We start from the raw sequence: 21,761 nt of genomic DNA, 5'->3' as shown, positions 1-21,761 counted from the left end.
AAGGAGGAAAGAATTTCAGTGGTTTGGTGTTCCCTGGCACTTTCTTTCCCCTGAACACCTATAACTGTGTCACAAACAGAAAGAAAATGCAGTCGATCAGCCTGCTATTTATTACCATTTTGGAGATTTCCAAATTGCTAGAGACTACAAAACCCAGCTTCTGCTCCAAACATCCGCAGAGGTAAATGGTGGGAGAAGATGCAATCCCAAGCACAAGTGCAGGCTGGGTGGAGAGTGGCTTGAGACCAGCCCTGAGGAGAAGGACTTGGGGGTACTGGTGGATGAGAAGCTCAACATGAGCCGTCAATGTGCGCTTGCAGTCCAGAAGGCCAACCATATCCTGGGCTGCATCAAGAGAAGTGTGTGGCCAGCAGGTTGAGGAAGGTGATTCTGCCCCTTTACTCCACTCTCGTGAGACCCCACCTGGAGTACTGTGTCCAGCTCTGGAGCCCTCAACATAGGAAGGACATGGATGTGTTGGAGAGGGTCCAGAGGAGGGCCACGACGGTGATCAGAGGGCTGGAGTACCTCTCCTAAGAGGACAGGCTGAGGGAGTTGGGGCTGTTCAGCCTGGAGAAGAGAAGGCTCTGGGGTGACCTTAGAGCAGCCTTCCAGTACCTGAAGGGGCCTACAGGAAGGATGGATAGGGACTTTTCACAAGGGTGTGTAGTCATAGGACAAGGGGGAATGGCTGTAAACTAAAAGATTGGATATTGGGAAGAAATTCTTCATCATGAGGGTGGTGAAACACTGGAAGAGGTTGCCCAGAGAAGCTGTGGATGCCCCCTCCCTGGAAGTGTTGAAGGCCAGGGTGGATGGGGCTCTGAGCAACCTGGTCTAGTGGAAGATGTCCCTGCTCATGGCAGGGGGGTTGGAACTAGATGATCTTCAAGGTCCTTTCCAACCCAAACAATTCTATGATTCTATGCTGATGGTTCTAGCTGCTCAGAGACTCCAACTATTTATGTCATGTTCAGACTTTATCCAGAAACAAGAAACACCAGGTAATTCTTAAAATGTGAAGGGGGAATTCAAACAATGTAGTAAAGCCACTGTTGGTTTTTTAGGGAGATAACCAAGGACCAGCATCAGTGAGCTCATCAGGCATTTACAATAGAGGGCAACTGATTAAATATCAGATATGTTAGGTGCCGTGGCCATTGTCTTATTCTGTGAGTTTCGGATTTATCAACAGATTTTCACACATACAGGTCTGTGTCTCAGATAAAACATCCCGATTTGGAAGCAATTCAGGTACCTCCTATAAAATGAGAGAGACAGGCAGCGTCCCCAGTGCCCCCCAGGCAGGGACTACTGGAGAGAGACATCAAAGGTGGCTATCAAACGTTTAGATACAGAGGGTCAAAGAGGGGGAAGAAGGGGTTTTGCATACAAACTTCCGGCAATATTGCTTATATATGGTGATCAGGTTTTGTAGGTGCTTTTAAATGGAAATACTGCTCGTGATAAACATGAAGATACAGCCTTCAGTGTGAGGAAAAGGCTGCCAGACTTCAAACAGTTATGCAATTAGGGGACCCAGGTTCTATTCCCAGTGCTGTACTTGTGCATATTCATCTGATCAAAAAGGTTTATTTGTTAGGACTGTAAATTCTTCAAGACAGAGATTCTTTTGCGCCTTATGCCAGTGTTCAGCGTGGTTTTGTTGGGGATGAAGGGTTCAGAGGAGAGCACAAGAGATCAAAGAAAGTAAGTGGGAAAGGGAAAATATCAACAAAATAAAGGTGAAACTGTCGAGGTGAAGAGTCTTAAATTACTCTTAAAATGTCATGTGTTTGCTTTATTTCAGTGTTTACATACTCCGAAAATGGCACAGAACACTTTGGAGAGGAACCAAAAAGCATACATTCCCCGGTATGGGCAGAAGTTTTGCGAGAATGCAATAGGAATGCAGTCATATAAAAGGCTTGTTTTTATGAATAGCTGAGGACCTTGACTAGGTCTGCTGGGGCACTATTCTGGAGAACTATCAATATCTGGCTGTCATGTTCTTATACCATTTCTGGGCCACTGGCCACAGATGAAAGCAAAATAGAGGGCTGGATGTCTCTTTGGTTTACCCTTTATGGTCTCTTTTATACTGCTTATTACAAATTGATACTGTGAACACAAAAGATCCAATGGGGAGGCCATGTCATTGCAATAGAACTGGAGTAGAGTAAAAACCATGTATTTGATTTGGAAAATTATTTGGGGCTTGTTTTAGGTGCTTCTTTTTATCCAGATTGCCAGTGAAGAAAGTGATGAAAGAGGGTAGCCAGTCTTCTCTGTGGAAAGCCCAGTGCAAATAGCTTTCTGTTTAAGAAATTGATTTTCCCATCCTGCTTGTTGGACCTGTGCACTGTGCAACTCTAGCTCTATCCATAATGAGGACTGTATAATAGACACCTGTCATAATGCCTGTAATACTCATAAGCGTCATATATTAACACGGAGCAAAAGGCAGATTCATTTTTAAGATCTCACCCAAAAGACCAACTTGTGCAGATTTTTGCTTCTGTTCTTTGGAAGCCCAGAATTTTTTCTCGGGGTTCAAAGAATCTCATTTCTAAATTCAGATAGTTACTGCCTTAGTGGCTCGCAGTGTATCTGGGCTTTAATCCTCCAAGGTGTGAAAGCAATGAGATGATTCCAGTTTATTTCTTTGAAGATCAGGTGCTGATTCCTCATTCTCTAAGAAAGTGAACCAAATTCCTGTACAGGACAGATATTTACATTTTCTGTTTCTCTTTTTTCTTTAAGGGACCATTTTATAAAAGCACGTTACAAATGAACACCTATGTTGCCTTGTACAAATTTGTACCACAAGAAAATGAAGACTTGGAGATGAGGTAAAGCACCAAAATATTTATTTGTTAGTTTGACCCATGACAACTGAGGCTCATATGGCTTTATATGACTTCAAGGGAGGGATGGTTCATTCTGACATTTGTACTAAACATTGCTTATAGAGGTACGCACTTGTAGATGCAAAGATATTCTTACAGATAAGCAGCTGGTGACCAGCTTCTTTGTCAAGGATGCAATAGATTGTAAATTTCAAAAACGCTTCTGTTATTCTAGGAGCAAGATGGCTTTCAGGTAGAATATATTTAGTTTCCAGTTACTTTGTTTTCTCAACCAGAGGTTTTCAACTAGGAATTCCTCAACAGCTGTCATGCTAATGCTGAAAATTTTGATTTCTGCTCACGTTCAGATTATGTCTGAAAAAAGAGAAAAATGTCCAGCTGCTGGATGGCGTTTTTTTCACATGAGAAAGATGCATTCTGATCTTTGTACAAAATAACCTTGTTAATTACAATTTTTAACACTTCCTTCCTCAGTTCTGCATTAATTGCTAGCACTGCAAGTTCTAATCCAAGCCCACTGAAGAGAAAGGACAGCTTTTCTTTTAGTTTGACTCATGCTACTCACATTTTGCATGGTCTTGCTAGAGCTTTTGTCATGAAATGCGTCAGGTCTCTTGAAGGCATTTCCTACATCAAAATAATCGTGCACATGCCACAGAATTTAGGGAATTGCCAGAGAAATCCCCTTCTCGTCAGCATCTCCTTCAATGAAAGCCCTTTTCCTGTTCCCAGCTGTGCCTTCTCATCACTCTGGAACTAATGGGTGGGGTGTAAGGCAGAAATTACAAGCTTCCCTATCATTCTGCTTTGCTGGCATTTCCTGATCATTATTTCAGGTATGTCAGCTCTTCAGGAAATAAGCACAGGGTATAGTGACCTTTAGTGCAACTTGCCAGCTATTCTGCTTGAGGGATTCCACTTTGCATCCTGCTCCTTTAGGGGTGCATTCCAGCTGGCACGTTTGTTCCATGAAGAGGACCACCTCTCAGGGAAGCCTGTACTGGACTACCATCCTCATCAAGACACAGCAATCCAGAAAACACGTCATTCTCAAAAATTCTTATGTCGCTCAGATTAGGAGAAAAAGCAGTCTGTGATCTGCAGCCTGGACTGTAATGACTAACAGACTCTTTCCAGAGACACTGGCCAGGTTTTAGACTAGTGTTACCCAGCTAGAGCAGCATTGTTTGTCCCATGGCCAGAAATTTGGTACTGCAGGGGTTAACACTGTTTTGTAAGGGATGCCAAATAGCTAGTAATGTTGTTTGGTTGCTGCAGAGCCAGGCAGGATTCAGCTCAATTGCATGACTTTTCATTTAAGGTAGTTGAGTTGCTGGAGATGGGTTCAGCATGGCGATGTTGTCAAGACTGAGAAACACTGTCCTGGAACCCAAGTCAGGGACCAGCCGGACACTGATCAGCCCTAACATAATGAAGACAAGTAGCAGGGGAAGAAGCTGAGCTGGGGAGAAGAGTTAGGGGAGATTTCTGCAGATCTCCGCTCACCTCTGAGGGAATAAAATGGGTGGCAGATTACTGCAGCAGAGAGGTGCCAGCCCTGATTTCAGCAGCAATTAGTACTTTCCACAACCCTGATTTCTTCCTCAACAGCAGGAACAGCCAGTCAGGTTTTCCAAAGCTCTCGCATAAGCAAAGTAGAACATTCCAGTAACAAGCTTATTCTAAGACATGGCCTTATCTTACGATAAGTAGAGAGTCCTGGAGACAGGCAACACCAGGTTTCAGAACCTGCAATGAATAGAATAGAATAGAGTAGAAATTTGGAAGGGACCTACAATAATCATCAGCGGCTGCTTGGCTACTTCAGCGCTGATGAGCACCTATCTTGCCACCTACTGAAGAAATCTAGAGCACTGATGTACAGCAGACAACTTGTCCAGGGTTGTGATTTACAGAAGGAAAAGATGAGACCTGAGAGTGATTTCAACCAGTAGTAAACACCAAGCAAGTTGCCCCCTTTCAGAGATTAGCAGCGTAAGTCTAGGAAGCGAGAGTAACATAGGTCCAGCTGGGACTTCTATTTCTAATCCTTTTTGGAGATTAGCAACATCTGTGTTAGCCCTTTGCTAAAAAATGTCAGAAAGCAAAATCTGCAGGTCTTGCATCTAAAAATCTCAGTGCTCAGACCGCTGATGTGGAGAGACTTTAGGTTCAGTTGCCATCTTTCTCTGACAGCAAAATAATATTTATATTTTCTAAGTTATTTTTCTAACAACCAGGCTGAAGGATATTTGGAGGATGGGGCGCTCTAAATTCTTCTTGCTGAAAGTGTCCTGCCTTGCAGTGTAAGGGCTCCAACAGTGTTACAGCTTGTTCGCTTTGAAGTGGCAAGATAGGCTCCCTCAAAACCTCTTTAAGTGTTTTGTGTTAAATTTTAACTCCGATAAGGGACTCGGATGTCCTTTCCCACAGAAAAAATCTTCTACCACTGGGATACCAAGTTATCCTTTTTCTCTAGATTCCCTTCTCACCTGAGCAACATTTAATTATTCCAAACACATTGGAACAGCTTCCTGAGGAAAGCTTGCGGAGAATTCTACCCTGTTGCCCTAATGCTAGCACCTTTCTGTGAAAGCTGGAAAACTGGTTCAGACTGCACAGTGTTAGAAGAAGAAATGCCTGTTTCTCGAGTTGTCAACAGCAATGATAGCCACTGGGCAAGTGAACCAAAGAGGCCCAGCACCATCCCCACTCCAGCTTGTGTCCCATACGGCTCCGCATCTTCTATGTGTGCTCTGACAGAGCCTGCTAAATTGGACCCAGTATCCATCACATGCTCCAGATGTGTTTGCAGGCTCTCGTGCTGATACTTTAACAATGCAGTGAGCCTAACAGAGTATGCAAGGAAAGCTGAATAATTAGGGGTCAAACAATAATTTTATTAAGATCAAAGAAATGCCTTCTGTCAAGCAGACAGAGCTTTCTGAGGTTAATCCATTTGGAAATGGACTGCCACTTACTTTCTACAACGCGGCACTGTTCAAATTGCTTAATAACTTTGATGAAATGCCACCAATGGGGAGAGGAGATCAAATATCTGTTCAACTACCTACACAAAATCAGCTCAGCACATTTCGCTATTAGCATTTCCAGCCAAATTATTCTCCTAGCTCTGCTTTGGAACTAGTCAGCTGGATGCTGATACTTAGCAATTACAACCCTACACCGCACATTATAAAGGTAAATATGTCCCATTCAAATCGAAAAGACATTCCTGAGCAGAATTATATCCCTGCTGACTAATTGCCTTTGTCAGTTAAATAGAACCATTTTCCTGCTGCCTTCCTTCTGTAATCGCAGCTTGAAAACACAGATGATAAAGTGGTGTGTCCCAACAATGTGAAATGTCTTGAAGTAACAAGATAATTCCTGTAACAAATAGGAACTGTATTTTAAACAGCTTCTTACTAAACAGGAAGCAAAAATTCCAGTTCATGGATGTTGTCCCAAAAAAAAGATCTAGCCCTAATATACAGAGACTCTCTTTCCACATCACCATGTATGATTTAAGAAAACCTTGCTGCCTCATCGAGTCTACCTGCAGTGAATGCTCAGATAAAATGACCAAGCAAGGACCACCTCCCTATTAGAAGGTAATTGTGGAAACTGATGAGGCATAGTAATTAGAAGTCATCTTCATCTACTTTTCCGCTTCTAATTACAGGCCAGGGGATATGATCACTCTTCTAGAAGACTCCAATGAAGACTGGTGGAAGGTATGTGCTAATTATTTTATGTCTGTCTTTTGTGGGTTTTTTCCAAAGGGAAAAATATGTTCTTTTCAATACTGAACTGGTATTAAAGTTTCTAATGTTAATGACCTTCTGCTATCAATATGATTTCTCCACAGGGGAAAATTGATGACCGAACTGGATTTTTTCCTGCTAACTTTGTTCAAAGAGTGCAACATGATGAGAAGATTTACAGGTGTATCAGGACATTCATTGGCTGCAAGGAACAGGGACAGATAACTCTGAAAGAGAACCAGGTGAGTCCCCCTGTGCCAGATCCCCACCAGACTTGAGCATCCAGCAGTCTGACCAGCAAATGGAAGAAAAGTTGTGTAAGACTGACACAGATAGATACTGTTCACTGCAATTTTACTATAAGATTTATTATTTGTATGGTAATACTGTCTAATAATCAGTTAAGAACAGTGTTGGCCTTGTATGAGTACATAATCTCTGCCTAATGTAGCCTAAATTTTCAGTCTTACAGGTGTTCATAAAGATTCTTTACATATTATGCACCCTTTTACTGACTTTAGAGGGGCAGCTTGAAGAACACATAGTCTTAAAGGTAGACTTTGTGTGCCTGAAAAATGGTGTGATTTTCTCCTATTAGAGCTACTCTAAGTAAAAGACAGTGGCGCCATCCCCAGACCTTACCTTGCGCAAAGATCTAAACACTCATTGGATCCAAAACAGCTCTTTTTGTTGGCTTTAGCAGGAGCAAGAGTTAAGACATCACCAAAAAACCTGTAAATCTTAAATTTAACTTTTATTCACCAGTTGCAAAGTATCTTTGCTCATTAATTTCTTGTGACACCACTTACACACCCTCTCTACAGGCTGCAATTTATTCTAAACTAGAAGTGCTGCTGTGAGTGAAAGTACACCACATACAGTGAGGACTCGCAGGGTCCGTTCACCCTGGAGTGCTTTCAGCAGCTTCTTCTGCTTTATGCCATTCAGATGGGTTCACAAGCTGAAAGCTGTGGCTGCCATTATGAGTTGTGTCTTCAATCAAATTTTAAATGTGATCTTAAAATTTTACCAGATATTAAATACATCCAGCTGTGAAGTCTGGTGATTCTGGGGTGTAAACGCTTGCTGAGGTAAAGTGAGAGACGGGTAGGGTTCAAGAACTACATTAAGGGACAGTCAGGTTTGCAGCATAAGTACATGTAAATAGGAGGCTGGCTGACAAAGGGTGACACACAGCCTGGGTGTGTCTCTTGACACCTGGATGAAATAGAAAGCTAGATTTTTCTCACTGCGTCTTGTGAAGCCAAATGTTCTCCCACCTCATCAGGTATTTCCTTTCATTTGGCAGTTGATGTCACGTCGCCAGGAATTGTTTGCCTCACAGTGCCTGTAAAGCCACGGATTTTAATAAAGTAGAGCAGAAGTCAGCATCAGGGTGGACCTCAGGGCCACAGATTTTCCATGCAGAACTTCTGTAACACTTCACTCCGCTGGTGGAGAAATTTAATTTGTATGTTTGCTGCTGCTGCCTTGTGGCATAGCAAAACGTGTACAAGTGTTAACTTTCCTTAGGTATATACAGCTTTTTAAGGAAGGCATAGCAATACAGTAACATAAATATATTTTAACTGCCTCTTTACATATAATACCTTCGGCAGCCTTGAAGCTGCTAGAAAGAGAGAAAGTGCTTAATTTTTTTTGACCCAGTACTTCTTTCAATTGTTTATGTATGTGCACACAGAGGGTAAAAATATTACCAATGAAAAGCATAGTGAGAGGGTTTTGCACCCTTTGTGCTCTAGTATGCACAAGGGCAAAGCTTGGGGAAATGGTAGTGTGAGAATACAGCACGCCACCATAAGGGAATGGTCAAGGTTTGAGTCCCTTCTCATCAGTGGACATACCAGATCCTCTCTGTTAGAGTGGCTGCTGCTGCAAACAGTAAGGATCCAGTTCCTTGTCTCGTTTCTCACAAAACCACGGTTTCCAAGTGGGCAGGTCCGGCAGCCTCATCTAAACACAAGGAATTTCTATTGTCCCTGTTTCATAATAGGCTCACAAGGGAGCTTGTCATTAGGAGCTTGTCATCGTCTCTGGTAGGGTGGGAGGTAAAGAAAGGGATTCATTCATCCTGCCTGTCTACTACTTCCTCTGTTTTTGCCAACATATTCAGCCCTATCTCAAACCCAAACAAATGCTGAAGTTAAATGTGAAACCTGCCAGGTCCTCACTCTATGTGGGAGAGGCTTTAGAGGAAGGAATAAATAAATATTTTGTGTAAAACAGGGTGTAGAGATCAGACTGAACAAACATAAAAATGCAAAAACATAACAGGAAAGGAGTGGAGCCAACAGATCCCACGCCACCCTCACACAAATTATACGAAAAGGGGACATTCAAGTAGCTTCAAGGCCATTTTGAGTAGTTTCCAAGTGGGACAGTCACAGTGAGGCCATGGATACTCATCTGCTTCCTGCTGTCCCTCCATACAGGGTTTGAGCCCCCCATAATAGCCCCCAGTGAGAGCTGGCAGCCTGCACAGGGCCAACCTGTAGCAGCAGCATGGAGACAGGAGCACAAGAACTTCCAAACCCAGCCTGCAGGACTTGTGCTCGCCATCAAGATCACTGTCTGAATAGTACCTTTTTTTTTTTTTTTTTTTTAAGCAGAACAGCTTCCCGCCACAGTGGAACAACTCTTATTGTGACAGACATTTCAATTGTTATTGGGAACTTTTTACTTCAGAGTACTTCAATTTCCAAAGTCAATTTTGCCCAGGGAGGTTGTGGAGTCTCCTCCTCTGGAGATATTCAAGACCCGCCTGGACAAGGTCCTGTGCAGCCTGCTGTAGGTGACCCTGCTTCAGCAGGGGGTGTTGGACTAGATGACCCACAGAGGTTCCTTCCAACCCTGAACATTCTATGATTCTGTGATTCTGTGATTCTTTCTTCAGCCATTTCTCTTATTTTCTGTCCTTTATTTCCCTGTTGTTTTCCATGCAAAGCAGAGAGAGGGATACAGTAGGGAAGGCATAAATGAAAAGAAAAAAATCATCTGAATGGGAGTTCTCGGAAAAATTTGGCAGAATTCTTTTTCTTTTTTCTGTTTTTGTTGGGGTTTTTCATTGTTGTTGTTGTTGTTCTATTTGGGGATTTCTGTGGGATGAAACCAGTGATTTTAGCTGTCTCTGGGCACAGTGTCCAGAGTGCCGTAAGCACAATCTATGTACTACATGCAAAACACTGAATTGTTCCAGATTAGCAAGAAGGGAAGATTATTCATTACTACCAATTCCTGTCAAGTCTCACTTTAACTAGAAAAACCTATTAACTGCTCTAATAAAGTCCTGTGACTATAGTATGGCAAATTGTCTCTATTTTATACTGCTAATTCACTGGGTCAAATTATGTATGGTCTAACAATAGTCCAGAAACATTCTGACAACAAAGGCAAGATAATATGCCAACAGGAAAATATCTCCAGTGACAGTAATATGAATTTTCAGCATATTGCTTGATACCATCCATGGTTTATACTGCAGGACTCTATCCCCTTTTTGCCTGGTATCAATATTCCCAGCTAGAGAGGGTAGAGAGTCTATTCTTGTAAGGCAAAAGGCAATATATTCACACCAACAAAGCCACAGGAATACCTTAAGAAAAGCCACTTCGGGCAAGCAGAGATATTTTCAGAGTTTGAAGCACAGTAGGTGAGGGCTTTCTCTGGAATCACTTGCCATGTTCATGCCCTGAGAATAACATTTAGAGCCTCAGCTTCATGCAACCCTTTCTGGCAAAGCTAATACTCGGGGAGAGGATTGAGGGGAAAAAATACACAATTTGCTCACCCATCTTGAGCAATATGCACGAACAAGTCCTCGCAAAGGTTCTCTTTAAAATTTCATTATGGTACATAAAATCCAGCATGGGGGAGAAAAAAGTGTACTGCTTCAGAGACATCAGCATCTTGGAGTTTAGGGTTCACAGGCAGATTTGTGAGTCTTGAAACAAATTCAGAAGAGAACTGCGCACCACAGGGCTTGATCAGGAATCTCTAGGGTGAGGCAGACTTAGCCCCTGACATCAATAAAGCAAGATTATTAACAGGGAAACCCAAACCAGCCAATTTCTGTGGCTTTCCGCTCTTTTAAGCTGTCTCACACACAATACTGGCTGCATAATTTCCAAATCTGATTGTTTGTACCACCACTTGGATATACAAAGTTTTCTCCAGCCTGTAACTTCTGCTCTAGCCTATCTGAATTCATTACCACACATTATAGAAATTCTTCTTTGCATGACTACAGGCTCTGATCTGACCTCTTTTCACAAAGGAAAAAGTCATCAGTTTTAAAAGCTATGTCATCACTGTTTGGAAAAACATCTCTTCAAATGCTTCTAACATTTTTGGTCATCCTTATTTTTAAAGAAGTCATAATAATCTATTGTTTCAATATCTGCATTTACTCCTCTTATCCTACTTAAATAAATAACTTCTTTTGAAAAAAATCTACTCACATCCTTCACTGGCAGGCTCTCTGACGTCTATAGTCGCACTAATACGAACCACTTTAGAGTTGGGCTTTTTGTGATTAAATAACACAATTGATTTTAAATTGCACAAGTGATCTTGTGCAATAGAAATGACCCCAAACCACAACATTTGTAACAAGACTGGCAATCAAAAACTCTCTGCCTCATCCAAATGTGGACTATGAGTTTACATAAAGGTCAGTGCAACAGATCTATTTTGTGATGGGTGTGTTTTATAAATGTCACTGATGTAAATCAGCCCTGTTACAGAAAGCATCTCCCAGGCAGCTTCTGCAGTGACTGCAGATAAGCCACTGCTGTTGTGATGGCCACAGCCTCCAAACCTGAGCTGTCAGCCTTGCTGTCCCTTTGGCACCACAGCTCAGGGGATAAACTTCCCTCCTACACCAACACCCAGTCACACAAATTGCAGAGAGTGACTTCTAGGCACATGGCATTAGCAGCTGTGTGTAGGTCTGATCCAGCCGCTCCAAGAGAGCCTGGGAATGGGCTTAAACACATCCACAAGGTTAGGCTGAATGAGGCAGGGTTGCAGCCCAGGTCTCCAGCCCCAGGGGATGCACCTGGCCTGGGTCTTCTTCTGATTAACCTGGATGCTTTGTTGCTACATGGCTTTTCACCTCACTGCCTATGAATTACTTTATGCACCCACATTTTTCATCCTGGGATATTCTAAAAGGAGCTGAACTTCTAAGAGCATGAGTCAGCTACCTTTGCAAATCAGCTGCAGCATGGTGCCTTATGCATGCAGACTGTATCACTTGAAACACAAACCCAGTGCAAAAAGTGGTGTTACAGTTCTTCATATGCTCCCCAGCAATAAATGCTGCACTTCAGAGCTAGGGTTAAGGGGAAAAGGGTCTTTTCCAGCCATCTCTGTTTTTCATTGCTGTCAGCCTTGCTGAGCAGGGAGGAGTGTCCCCACTCATTCAGAGATGCTGAGTGGCGCACAAGTTTTGCAAGAGTCCAAAACATAGACACAGCCCACTATGCACCCAATTTAGTGCAGGTCATCTTTAAAACCCTAAATAAGTGCCTTAGGTAAAACAAGCTGGTGTTGGCAGTCAAAAGCTAATGAAACAGCTGATATAAAACCTGTCATCATCATTTGCCCCGTGGCTGAATGGGTATGAAAACTGAACTGCTTACCATCTCCATCCACAAAGCTCACATAGGCAAGAACTTCAGTGCACAGGCAGCAGCAGATGTAGAAACTCACAGTGTTCCTGTGTTGTCATTCTTACAGACAAACAGAAGACTTGAGCTTTCAGACCTCTTGACCTGGCACTGGCTGCAGGCTCCAGGATGGCTCTTGAAACTGTACTGTCCTCATAACCAAATTCCTATCTGATCAGAACCAGTCTGTGGCTGACAGATGAGTTAAATACATGGGAGAGAGAAGATAAGCAAAAGACAGCTGCAGAAAATTAGAGCAAGTTCAAAGTTGCTCTTGGGCAAAGAGAATTTGCCGCTTGAGCCCGAATTCAAAGCACAGGACTTGAAAGAACAGGACAGTATTAATGACTATGCAGCTTAAAGGATCATTTCCTAATTGCTCATCTTCCCCATCTGCTTGGGGCTGACTGACGGATAAAAAATCCTCGGGGCAGATGTTGACAAGTTCAGACAAAAGTCATGATCCAAACAGTTGTTTGTGGTTTTTTTAGTGTTTTGGAACTTTTTGAACAAAATGAGATGAAAGAATAGGGAGGTGACTTTGTAATATTAGATCCACTTTCAGCTATTTCTGAAGATCGCTTGATGACTGAGAAATAGCCCGAGATGTGGTTTCTCAGCCTGTGGCTTACTCCACTAACTAACCTCTTGAGCCAAACTGCAGAGAAAAACATTCCAAATATTTGTCTCTGTTGTGTTGCTACCAAATTCATGGGACAGTGGCTGCTCCGTGGCTCACACACCTTGTCAGGCCAGCAGCCTTCACTCACAAAACATGCCAGCCTGAGTACCTGTCATTTTAAGCAGTTTCCAACTTGATACAGAAAACTCTGCTCGCCTGGCAGTAGCTGTGGCACCCTGTGCCTTCACAACCATCATGTTTGCTGTCTGTTGCGAGGGGCAGTCCTCAGAGACAGCTGGTTCATCAGGTGGAGTCCAAAACTCTGGATACTACCATGCACTCATCTGGGGCTACTCCTGATTTACATCCACCTAAGAATGTCAGGAGCCAAATTCCAAGGCTACAACTTGTGAGTGCAATCCTTGGCAGCACTTACAAAAGATGATAACGTAAAAAATGGCCAAAGGTGGTGTTTTGTTCCCTCTCATCCAAAACTGCAGAATTTGGAGCAGGCTCAGGGCTTTGCAAAGCTCCAGCAGCTGCCACAGCCCCAGAGGACCTCCTGAGTCGCACAGGATTAGCAAAGCATGGCATATTGCAGCCGAGCTCTCTCTGCCCCCAACACAGAAGTGGGAAAAAACTCTGCCAGCCAGGGGCCAGTGCATGCAAGGCTTGGTGTATTGGTGTGAGAGAATTTCAGCTGGAATTTGGGACAATTCAGATCAATGACTTACTATGTAGAGCGAGAGAAGTTCTTGCAGAAAAGCTTTGTACTCCTCATGCCCAGTGAAAACCTAAACCTATTGCTGTAGTAGAGCACTCCCACTGATATGAAGGAGCACTGAAACCGGCAGCAGAACAAAAACAAACTCTAAAATAAAGACTAAATCTGCCATCCTTTTTCACTCCAAAGATTAAGAACACCAGTGTTCAGAAAGCTCAGTATTTTTCTTTTGTCCACAAATCATTCTGCTGACAGTACAAGGCATCAGGGAAAAGTACTCTCTTCTCGCAGTATGTTCAGCACAGCACAAGGTTAAGCAAGAAATGGAGCATAGCTACTGAGCAGTGCAGTCCTCCTGGAAGTCTCTTCTGGAGTTCTGACTACTTTAGGGGGGGGGGGTTCAGCCCATGTAAAAAGCTGGGGGTCTTGCAGACATCTTTCGTTAGGAGGAAAGCACAGTGATGGAGTCAGGCATTGCTTTTAACGAGCCAGGTGTATTACTAGAGAAGCTGCAAAGGCTCATTTTCACACACAGCAGCAGGGATCAGATGAGAAGGGGCATCTTTCTACCAAGATGCTCTTTCCCACTCTTGGATACTCTGCCATGGTTGGTCATCCTTAGTCTGGTTCTTCTTCGTAGGCTTCTTCTCTCATCATTGAAGTTTTCGTAGTCTTTCTCAGAGACAGGGACCGACGTCTAGCAGTAGTCAGAAACACCTTTCTGTGTGCATGTGCTTTACACCTCTCCGCTTCAAATGGTGATGCGACTGGAGAGGGAGCAGCTGCTGTGCTAGGGATTCATGACACAAATGAACTTGGCTTTTTTGTAACAGAATCTAAACTAAACCGCAGAAATTCCACATCTCTCCCATGCTTTTTGTGTCGTTTATCCCAAACAATACCTTTTTTTTTAATTGCTTGTCAGCTCTGTTGGTGTGCTCAGTCATTCTGCCCCAGGGATCCAATTCAGTTACTGTTAAGTAGGTAGCTCAAGTAAGAAAATTAAGGAGTCCATTTGCTTTCCAAATCTTAGTTTGCAGGTACAGAGATGCACCTGACCATTTCAAAATACTGGAGGTGGCAAATATGAAGCGGCTTCATCTCCTTTTTATGACCTTTCATTTTCTTCTGGCGGCACTAGTGTTGCTAGTAAATTTTAAGCATGTAACAATAGGAGGACAAGCAGGCACGGAATTCAGATGTGGTATTTAGGTATCACCATAAAATCTGTAACAGTCATGCTGAAATACATTTAGGCAGGAACATTTTTGAGCCATTTTTGTCTGTTTCATACCCTCTGAATTATTGTATTTAAACACTGTAAATACCTATCAGACAGAGCCTTTGTGAGTGTTAGTCCAGACAGAGAGCTTTAAAGACCTGGCACTGACATCATGAGAAATCAGTGAGCTGGTCTCTATAAGACCATGGGTTTTCTGGCTGTTTTTTTAACCTTGTTTGATTAGTAGGAAATACATCGTTCCTTGGCACAGATGTTTGAAAACAATTCTTGTGCTTGAGTGGCTCTGTGCTCAGGTGCCCAGTTTAAAGTACCTGTGCCACTAGGCTTTCAAATGGCTTGGTCATTATCAGCAGCATCTCAGGATGGGCCCTAAAGTGGAAATACCCAAGAACACAACGGCCTTTAGGAAATGCAGATTTTTACCATTATGTTAATATTTATGCTATTGTAAAGTCCGTATGGTTTCACCATAATTGCCTCCACTTGGAGTAGGTGTTTATGCAAACACATTCACAGAGCTGGATTTGGATCAAATACTTTGATGTCCGAAACAGGCACAGGCACCTGCAGGTGCAAGGGCTGAGTAAATAACATCACCCACTGCTCATCTGAGAAGTACCTGGGCTCCTTAAATATGCAGAAGAGAATATGCTTGCATTCAGATCAGCTGCTGCAAGTGACCCACCTTGGCATCACGATTACTTTTTGCCACCAACTGCTGAGGGAGCCAGCTAGCTCATGATCTGAAACACCCGATCCTCTCACACACAGACAACTAAATCACAATCATTACAGTAGGCTGAAGTCATAATTCATGTTTAAAAATCTTTGATCCACTACAAAGTTCTTAACTGTTTTAATGTCTTTCATGTATGTGTGGCACTTCAAGAAGGCAGGGGGAAAGGCAATTCTCTAAATATACGAGTCTGAGTTTCTTATCCAAGTGAGAGTCTAAAAAGGATTGTTCTACTTATAGAAGTAACTAGCAGGATGTCTAACTCATCTGATAAATAGCCTGGAATAATATGCCGCTTGATCATGACAAAGAGTTTACTATTTTCATACCTTCTTTGCATTCAGATTTGTGTGACTTCTGAAAAGGAACACGATGGTTTTATCAAAGTCTACAGCGGGAAGAAGAAAGGCTTTGTCCCCATAGACGTCTTAGAAAACATCTGATTTCAAGAGCCCGCTTGCTGCAGTAGGAGCCCTTTGTTGGCAATGCCTGTCTGCCTCATCTCACACTGTGTCAACCCAGATGGGCTGTCTTGCAGATGTTCAGGGAAACAGTGAGAAAACTGCAACTACAAGAAGAAAAAGACATTAAGACTGCACAGCAACACTAAGAAATAAGAAAAGTGGAATGATTGAAAGAAAACACAGTTGGAAACCACTAGGGAAATGAGAGGTCCTTGGATACTAACAGGAATAAGGTAAGGAAAAAAAAGTCTGGGCTGATTTCTGGTGCAAGATAGTTGTTACAACCCTGATGGAGACAGACAGCTTGTTCGGAAGGACTAAACTCACATTCTGTTCTTGTGTCTTAGATATCTGTTGGACTGCTTTCTTGTTTGAAGTGTGTATTTAGGGGGGGGGGGGGGGGGGGGAAATACCATTCAAACTGTCCTTGTACTACAGTCCAATGCTTGTAGTAAAGTGTGGCTGTGGTTCTACAGTTTTGTCCCCAGTATCAACCGACCAGTTTAAGCTTTTAATCCTGGTGTTTATTCTCATAACAAAGCAGTTTGGAGACATCATGTGAATGTCAGTCTGAGAAAAGCACTCTGCCCTGGAAGTCGGCAGCTTTCTCTTTCTGTTCAATCTTCCCATACGAAAGAGTAGCCAACTTGTGTGTCCTTTGTTTTCTCTGTATACGAGCAAAAGCTCTCAGCATACGTTGGGTGTGATGGCGGCTGTCATAGTTCACAAAAATAGCCAGTGCTTCGATTTACAAGCCTCCTTGGAAGCATACTTCTGTGTTTCCTGCACCTTTATCTGATGATATAGAAGATGGGCAAAATGCTGGGAGAAAGCCACAGGCTTTAAATATTTTATATTTTTCTGTGTTTATTGCACTTAAAAGATTTTATATATTAATCCTATTTATGAAAAAATATAACAGTTAACCCCCTAGAAGACTGAAAATGCTGGGAAAGGACAGACTGCACATAGAAGTGAAGTCTGTAGTTATCAAAATCCAGAACTCGTGACAGAAAGGCACTGAGTGTCTTAGCATTGTGTTCACACACCAAAGGCATCTTCTTCATTTGCTAAACATAAGTTTTCAGATTCAGCAGTAAATACACTGACATGAATTCGTTCTTGGCATCAACCACCGTAAGCATCACATAAATCTTCTCCATCCGAGTGAAACTGTGCAGACAATTCTGTTTTGTCCATGTAAGCCTCCGTCTTCAAACATGTTTTGGGCATATGAAGCTTCTGGTACCTGGAGAGCAGTCTGTGTGAACTGTGAATCTTGACCAAACTATCTATGTCAGCCAGCACCAATCCTGTTGAAGAGCAGGGGCCTTATGATATAACAGGGAACCTAATTTCCAAGTATTTAATTGGATGTAATTGCACCAAATACACTTAAACATCTTAGCATGTATTATGACGTAGAGATTAACTCCTGTCCCAGAGCTTCCTGCTGAATTCATGCCTTATTTGACCAGCTTGAGACTGAATACCAGTCGTTACTGCGATTAACCTCAAATTGATGCCCTAAATCCTGGTACTTCAAGCAGAAATTCACGTGCTGCCAGGTTAGTGTAGGCCTTTACAAAGTTGATGTTGTTTCTAAAAACAAGCTACCAGTCCTACTTCCGTACGCTGAGGCAGTTTGAATCTGTGTTGCACAGCCCAGGTCTCAATAGTTGGATTGTCCTATTCAAATAGCTGATCTCACACAAAGCCTTATGAAATCCAGTGCAACTCTGCACGTGAACAGAAGCTCACAGAGCAGATCAGTCTTCAACTTCTGAGAGGCACATTTTGCAGCTCTTATGTATCACTTAATTCCAGAGGAAGAAGTTGCAGGGGTGTCAACCGCTGAAACGTCTTTCATAAGTGGTCTATACCAATTATTAATGTCCTCCTGGCTGATCAAAAGTATCTGATGTCATATCTCCATGGGAATATCAGCAATCTATAAATGGATTTTTTTCAGGTAAAACAATGAACATTTATTTGCTCAGCTCATTTTCCTAAGTAACCAATAAACTCAGTGGGAGGACAGAGGATTCTGATAAGCCTTAAAGATCAAGAGGAAAAGCAGCAGAGACATATTAATCCACTCTATAAGATTTTTATATATATATATTCACCTGTTCAAAGAAAAAACTCAAGTCTTTGTTAGAATTAAAATATTTGCTACTTTTGATCAGGCCTGTCAAGTGGGCAAAGGAAATCTGTATTAATCTATACATATGTGCTGTTGTTTACATGATTGCATCATACTGTGATTCCCTCCTATTTCAGTCTTTTATGATTTCAATTTGTTCGTACAATGTGCATCATACTATTCAAAGAATTATATGAATATTACCTACAGCTCACTATGGCCTTTAATCAATGTCATTTTGATTCCTTTTGATACTGAGCAATAAATAAAAAAGTGGCTAAGTGAAAACAAAACAGACCTTATGTGGACTGTGTTACATCTGAGAAAGCATTGCTTCTGAACCAAAGCTTTCACGGTTATCTTTTCTTTGTGGTTTTTTTTTGTTGTGCATTTTTCTGGGCTTTTGCTGCCGTTTGATATGGAGATGTAATTTCTGCCTAATTTAGCAAGAAGCACATACATGAGTCTTACTTTAAGCATGTGATTCGTTGGCTGTTTGCATGCTTAAAGCTGGAGCAGTTTGCTGAATTAAGGTCATTTTCCTCAAATTTATTTTGGATGCCTTACTCTGAATTCAGATGAGTATCCCATAATATTTTTCCTACCGTATGCAGTTCGCAAAAGACACCGCATTACCAAGCAGTTAAAAGTCAGACAGAAAATGGAATGGACTTTATCAGATGTATACTCAGAAAAATTTAATTTAAGGAGATAAATGCTGTTCAGATTTAATTTAATATTCTGCCTAATAAAGACTTTGCGATGGTTGGAAGGAGAACAGAAGTGTATGTTTCTTGGCTTCTTTGCATCAGACTGTGTCATTTTCAGTTATTCACCTTCAAGAATGTTCACTAAACCCATCAGCAACAGATGTTATTGAGCATTTTCATTTAAAATCTGTAGCACTTGCATTTGCCACCTTTAGCAAACCATTTCAAAATTAGTTCTTCCACAATGTATGTAGCATGTGTAGACTCGGAGTGAAGTTTTGTGGTGGGGCCATCCTGAACATTTGTTTCTGGCAGATCAGAATGTATTTTAAGCCATTCACCATCTCATCACAGCATGAAACTGGCTACAGAATATTTTCAGAAGTGCTAGGAACAGTTGACCAACATGAGTTGAGGATGAGCTGCCTAAATCACTATCTCCTCCCATCTGTAAATAATCCTGTATCTCAGTTTATTATCGTCTTTCTCTACACTTGGCCGTTTTGACTCGGTGACTTCCTCTGGAGACAGATGCTGCAGTGCACCATCAGCTGTGGACTTCTTGCCCCAGGGGAAATCAGACGCTTAATACTACAAACATTGTGTATCTTTAGCATTGCTTACAGGCCTGTTTTTTTGTAATTATTTGTTGAGATTCAGTTGACAAAATATAGCACTCAGTGCCATTGTAGACAGGCTAGGCTGGCAGAGGAACCTGTACAGGGTCAGGAGGCAGTGACGTTGGAGATTTGGAAGAGCCGTGACCTTCTAAAGAAGCCACCGGAGACCATGCAGGTTGTCTAAAATGACACTAGACAGATGTCTTTGGAAAGTGAACACAACTCATTTATTTTAAATATGTGCAGACAAATCTGATTTATTGAGCACTCAAATTACATCTTTCTGTCCCGAAGGGATACTAAATAAATGCAGCAAACCGTATTAATCTTGTCTCATTTAAGTCCATGGTGAAAAGAATCCTTGAATGCCACAGGGATTGGAGTTCAGCTATTATCTTGGAAAAGGCTAGTCAATGTTACCATTGTCCCAAAAATCTATGATGTAATTTGTCTGATCTGACTGTAAATCTTTACAGCTAAGCTAGTAAATCAATGCGCTTTCCCTCTTCCCTAGAAAAGAGAGTAACATGCACTTCAGTACTATGGTTCATCTGAGTGACTGAAGACTTCTGCTTTTGCACAACCTAGACTGTGCCTCACAACAAGTGCCAGTTTTGACCCATTGACAACCAAGGGAGAACTGGATAGCTGGCTGAGATGTGGGCCTCTGCAGGCGTAGCATCTGTATCAGGGCAGAACAATTCCAAGCCCTAATTTCTGGATGTGTAGGTGTAACGTATATATCTGTAACATATACATCTGACAACCATGTGTCTGTTTGGTATGTTTTATAATGCCTCTGAAGTGACTAGCAATGATTATTATTAGAAATTAGAAAAGAGGTGCATTTTTTACCCCATTTTCTTTCTATAAAATTTGCTTTACTGTCTGGTGGAAAAGAGTGACTTCCTGAATAGAATATTTTGCATTTAAATATAAGCATAACTTTAATACTGTAGAGAACTGATCCTATTAAGGACATTTTAATTTAAAATACTGAACTTTAAGAATATTAGCATGGCCTTATCCCTGCCTGCAAGAATACTGACTGTCCACCAGCTCTCAGAGCAACAGTAGCATGCATTTACCACGCTCCTAGGGAATTAGACTCATGTGTTGTTCACTTTCTATTAACATTTCATAGTGTTTCTGCTGGACAACATTCGGAGATGTTGCAGACTACCACAGTGAATAGCATTGGCCTGGGCAATCAGGCCAGGGTGGGCGTTGTTGTGCTCATTCATACATAATAAAAAGCAAAATGTAGACATGTACTTTCTGTTAATTAGTGATATGTATATCAAATAGTTCATACAGAGATGAAAATATGCACAAAAGAACATGAAAAAGTATAAAGTATGTCAGGTTCTGGTTAAAATATAAGGACGGAGGAGTGTGAATGATATTTCCATGCATACTGCTTCTGTATGTTGCTCTACTACAAATAGGGTCACATCAACACAAGTGTTTAAATTCATTTTTGAAATATTTCACAAAAATGTAGTCACAAATTATTCAGATTGTAGACACTACACTTTGTGAATCAAGGAGAATAAATATTTTCCCCAGTGGGATTATATGTCATCACAACGTTGACTTTTCCATGGCTAAGAGAACATCTGAATCTAAGAAGTACGTGAGAGTTATTTTTAAAACCATTATTTATATAGAAAATTTTTATGTGCCTGGGGAATGAACACTTGGCAGGGTCTCCACAAAAAAGGCACAGAAAAACTACAGTATGACTGCTTAAGGTCAGTATGTATGTCCATTTCCTGAGTGGCTGAAGGAACTCTATGCAACACATACCTAAATTAATGTAATTTGTTCAATCAAATAAGCTTAATTTAATTTCATTTCTGTATATACCAGCAACACATAAATGTATATAGATGTATCAGTATATCTTTCATTCATTCAGGCCAACCCACTGGCAAGAGCACATGCCCTTAAAAATCTCTCCTGGCTGATTCGTTTTTTTTCCTTATCTTAATGTGCTCAGCACCTAGTTAGGATCGTAATTGGTGCCCAGCAACTACTGAGACAGACAGCTATACGGCCAGGGAAGTCTAGCCCTGACAAGTTTTATCTGTGTTTGTTAAGCAAAGCATATAACATATAACATATAAATGCAGAGTTACAGGCAGTTGAACTGCAAATATGCAACAC

General features: G+C 41.7%; 1 protein-coding gene across 3 annotated transcripts in view; it reads left to right on the top strand.

The window, feature by feature from the left end:
• The window catches only part of STAC (SH3 and cysteine rich domain), a 118,155-nt gene that overhangs the window by 56,332 nt on the left and 40,062 nt on the right, over window positions 1-21,761 (top strand). For 2 of the 3 annotated variants that reach the window (XR_012763578.1, XR_012763577.1), the window contains exons 7-11: window positions 1,811-1,875; window positions 2,764-2,852; window positions 6,556-6,607; window positions 6,742-6,879; window positions 15,997-16,349. Coding sequence is in view for 1 of the 3 variants with exons in the window: in XM_009933668.2 (XP_009931970.1) it covers window positions 1,811-1,875; window positions 2,764-2,852; window positions 6,556-6,607; window positions 6,742-6,879; window positions 15,997-16,095 (443 nt within the window). In the remaining 2 variants the exon portion in view is untranslated. Of the gene's footprint in view, window positions 1-1,810; window positions 1,876-2,763; window positions 2,853-6,555; window positions 6,608-6,741; window positions 6,880-15,996; window positions 16,492-21,761 lie in introns of those variants that run through there. The other variant, XM_009933668.2, reaches the window with a different exon arrangement.

This window comes from Opisthocomus hoazin, chromosome 4, assembly GCF_030867145.1.
Source record: "Opisthocomus hoazin isolate bOpiHoa1 chromosome 4, bOpiHoa1.hap1, whole genome shotgun sequence".
In the NCBI taxonomy this organism is placed as follows: domain Eukaryota; kingdom Metazoa; phylum Chordata; class Aves; order Opisthocomiformes; family Opisthocomidae; genus Opisthocomus; species Opisthocomus hoazin.
Note: the sequence above shows the minus strand (reverse complement) of the source record. Positions and strands in the feature narration are given on the sequence as shown.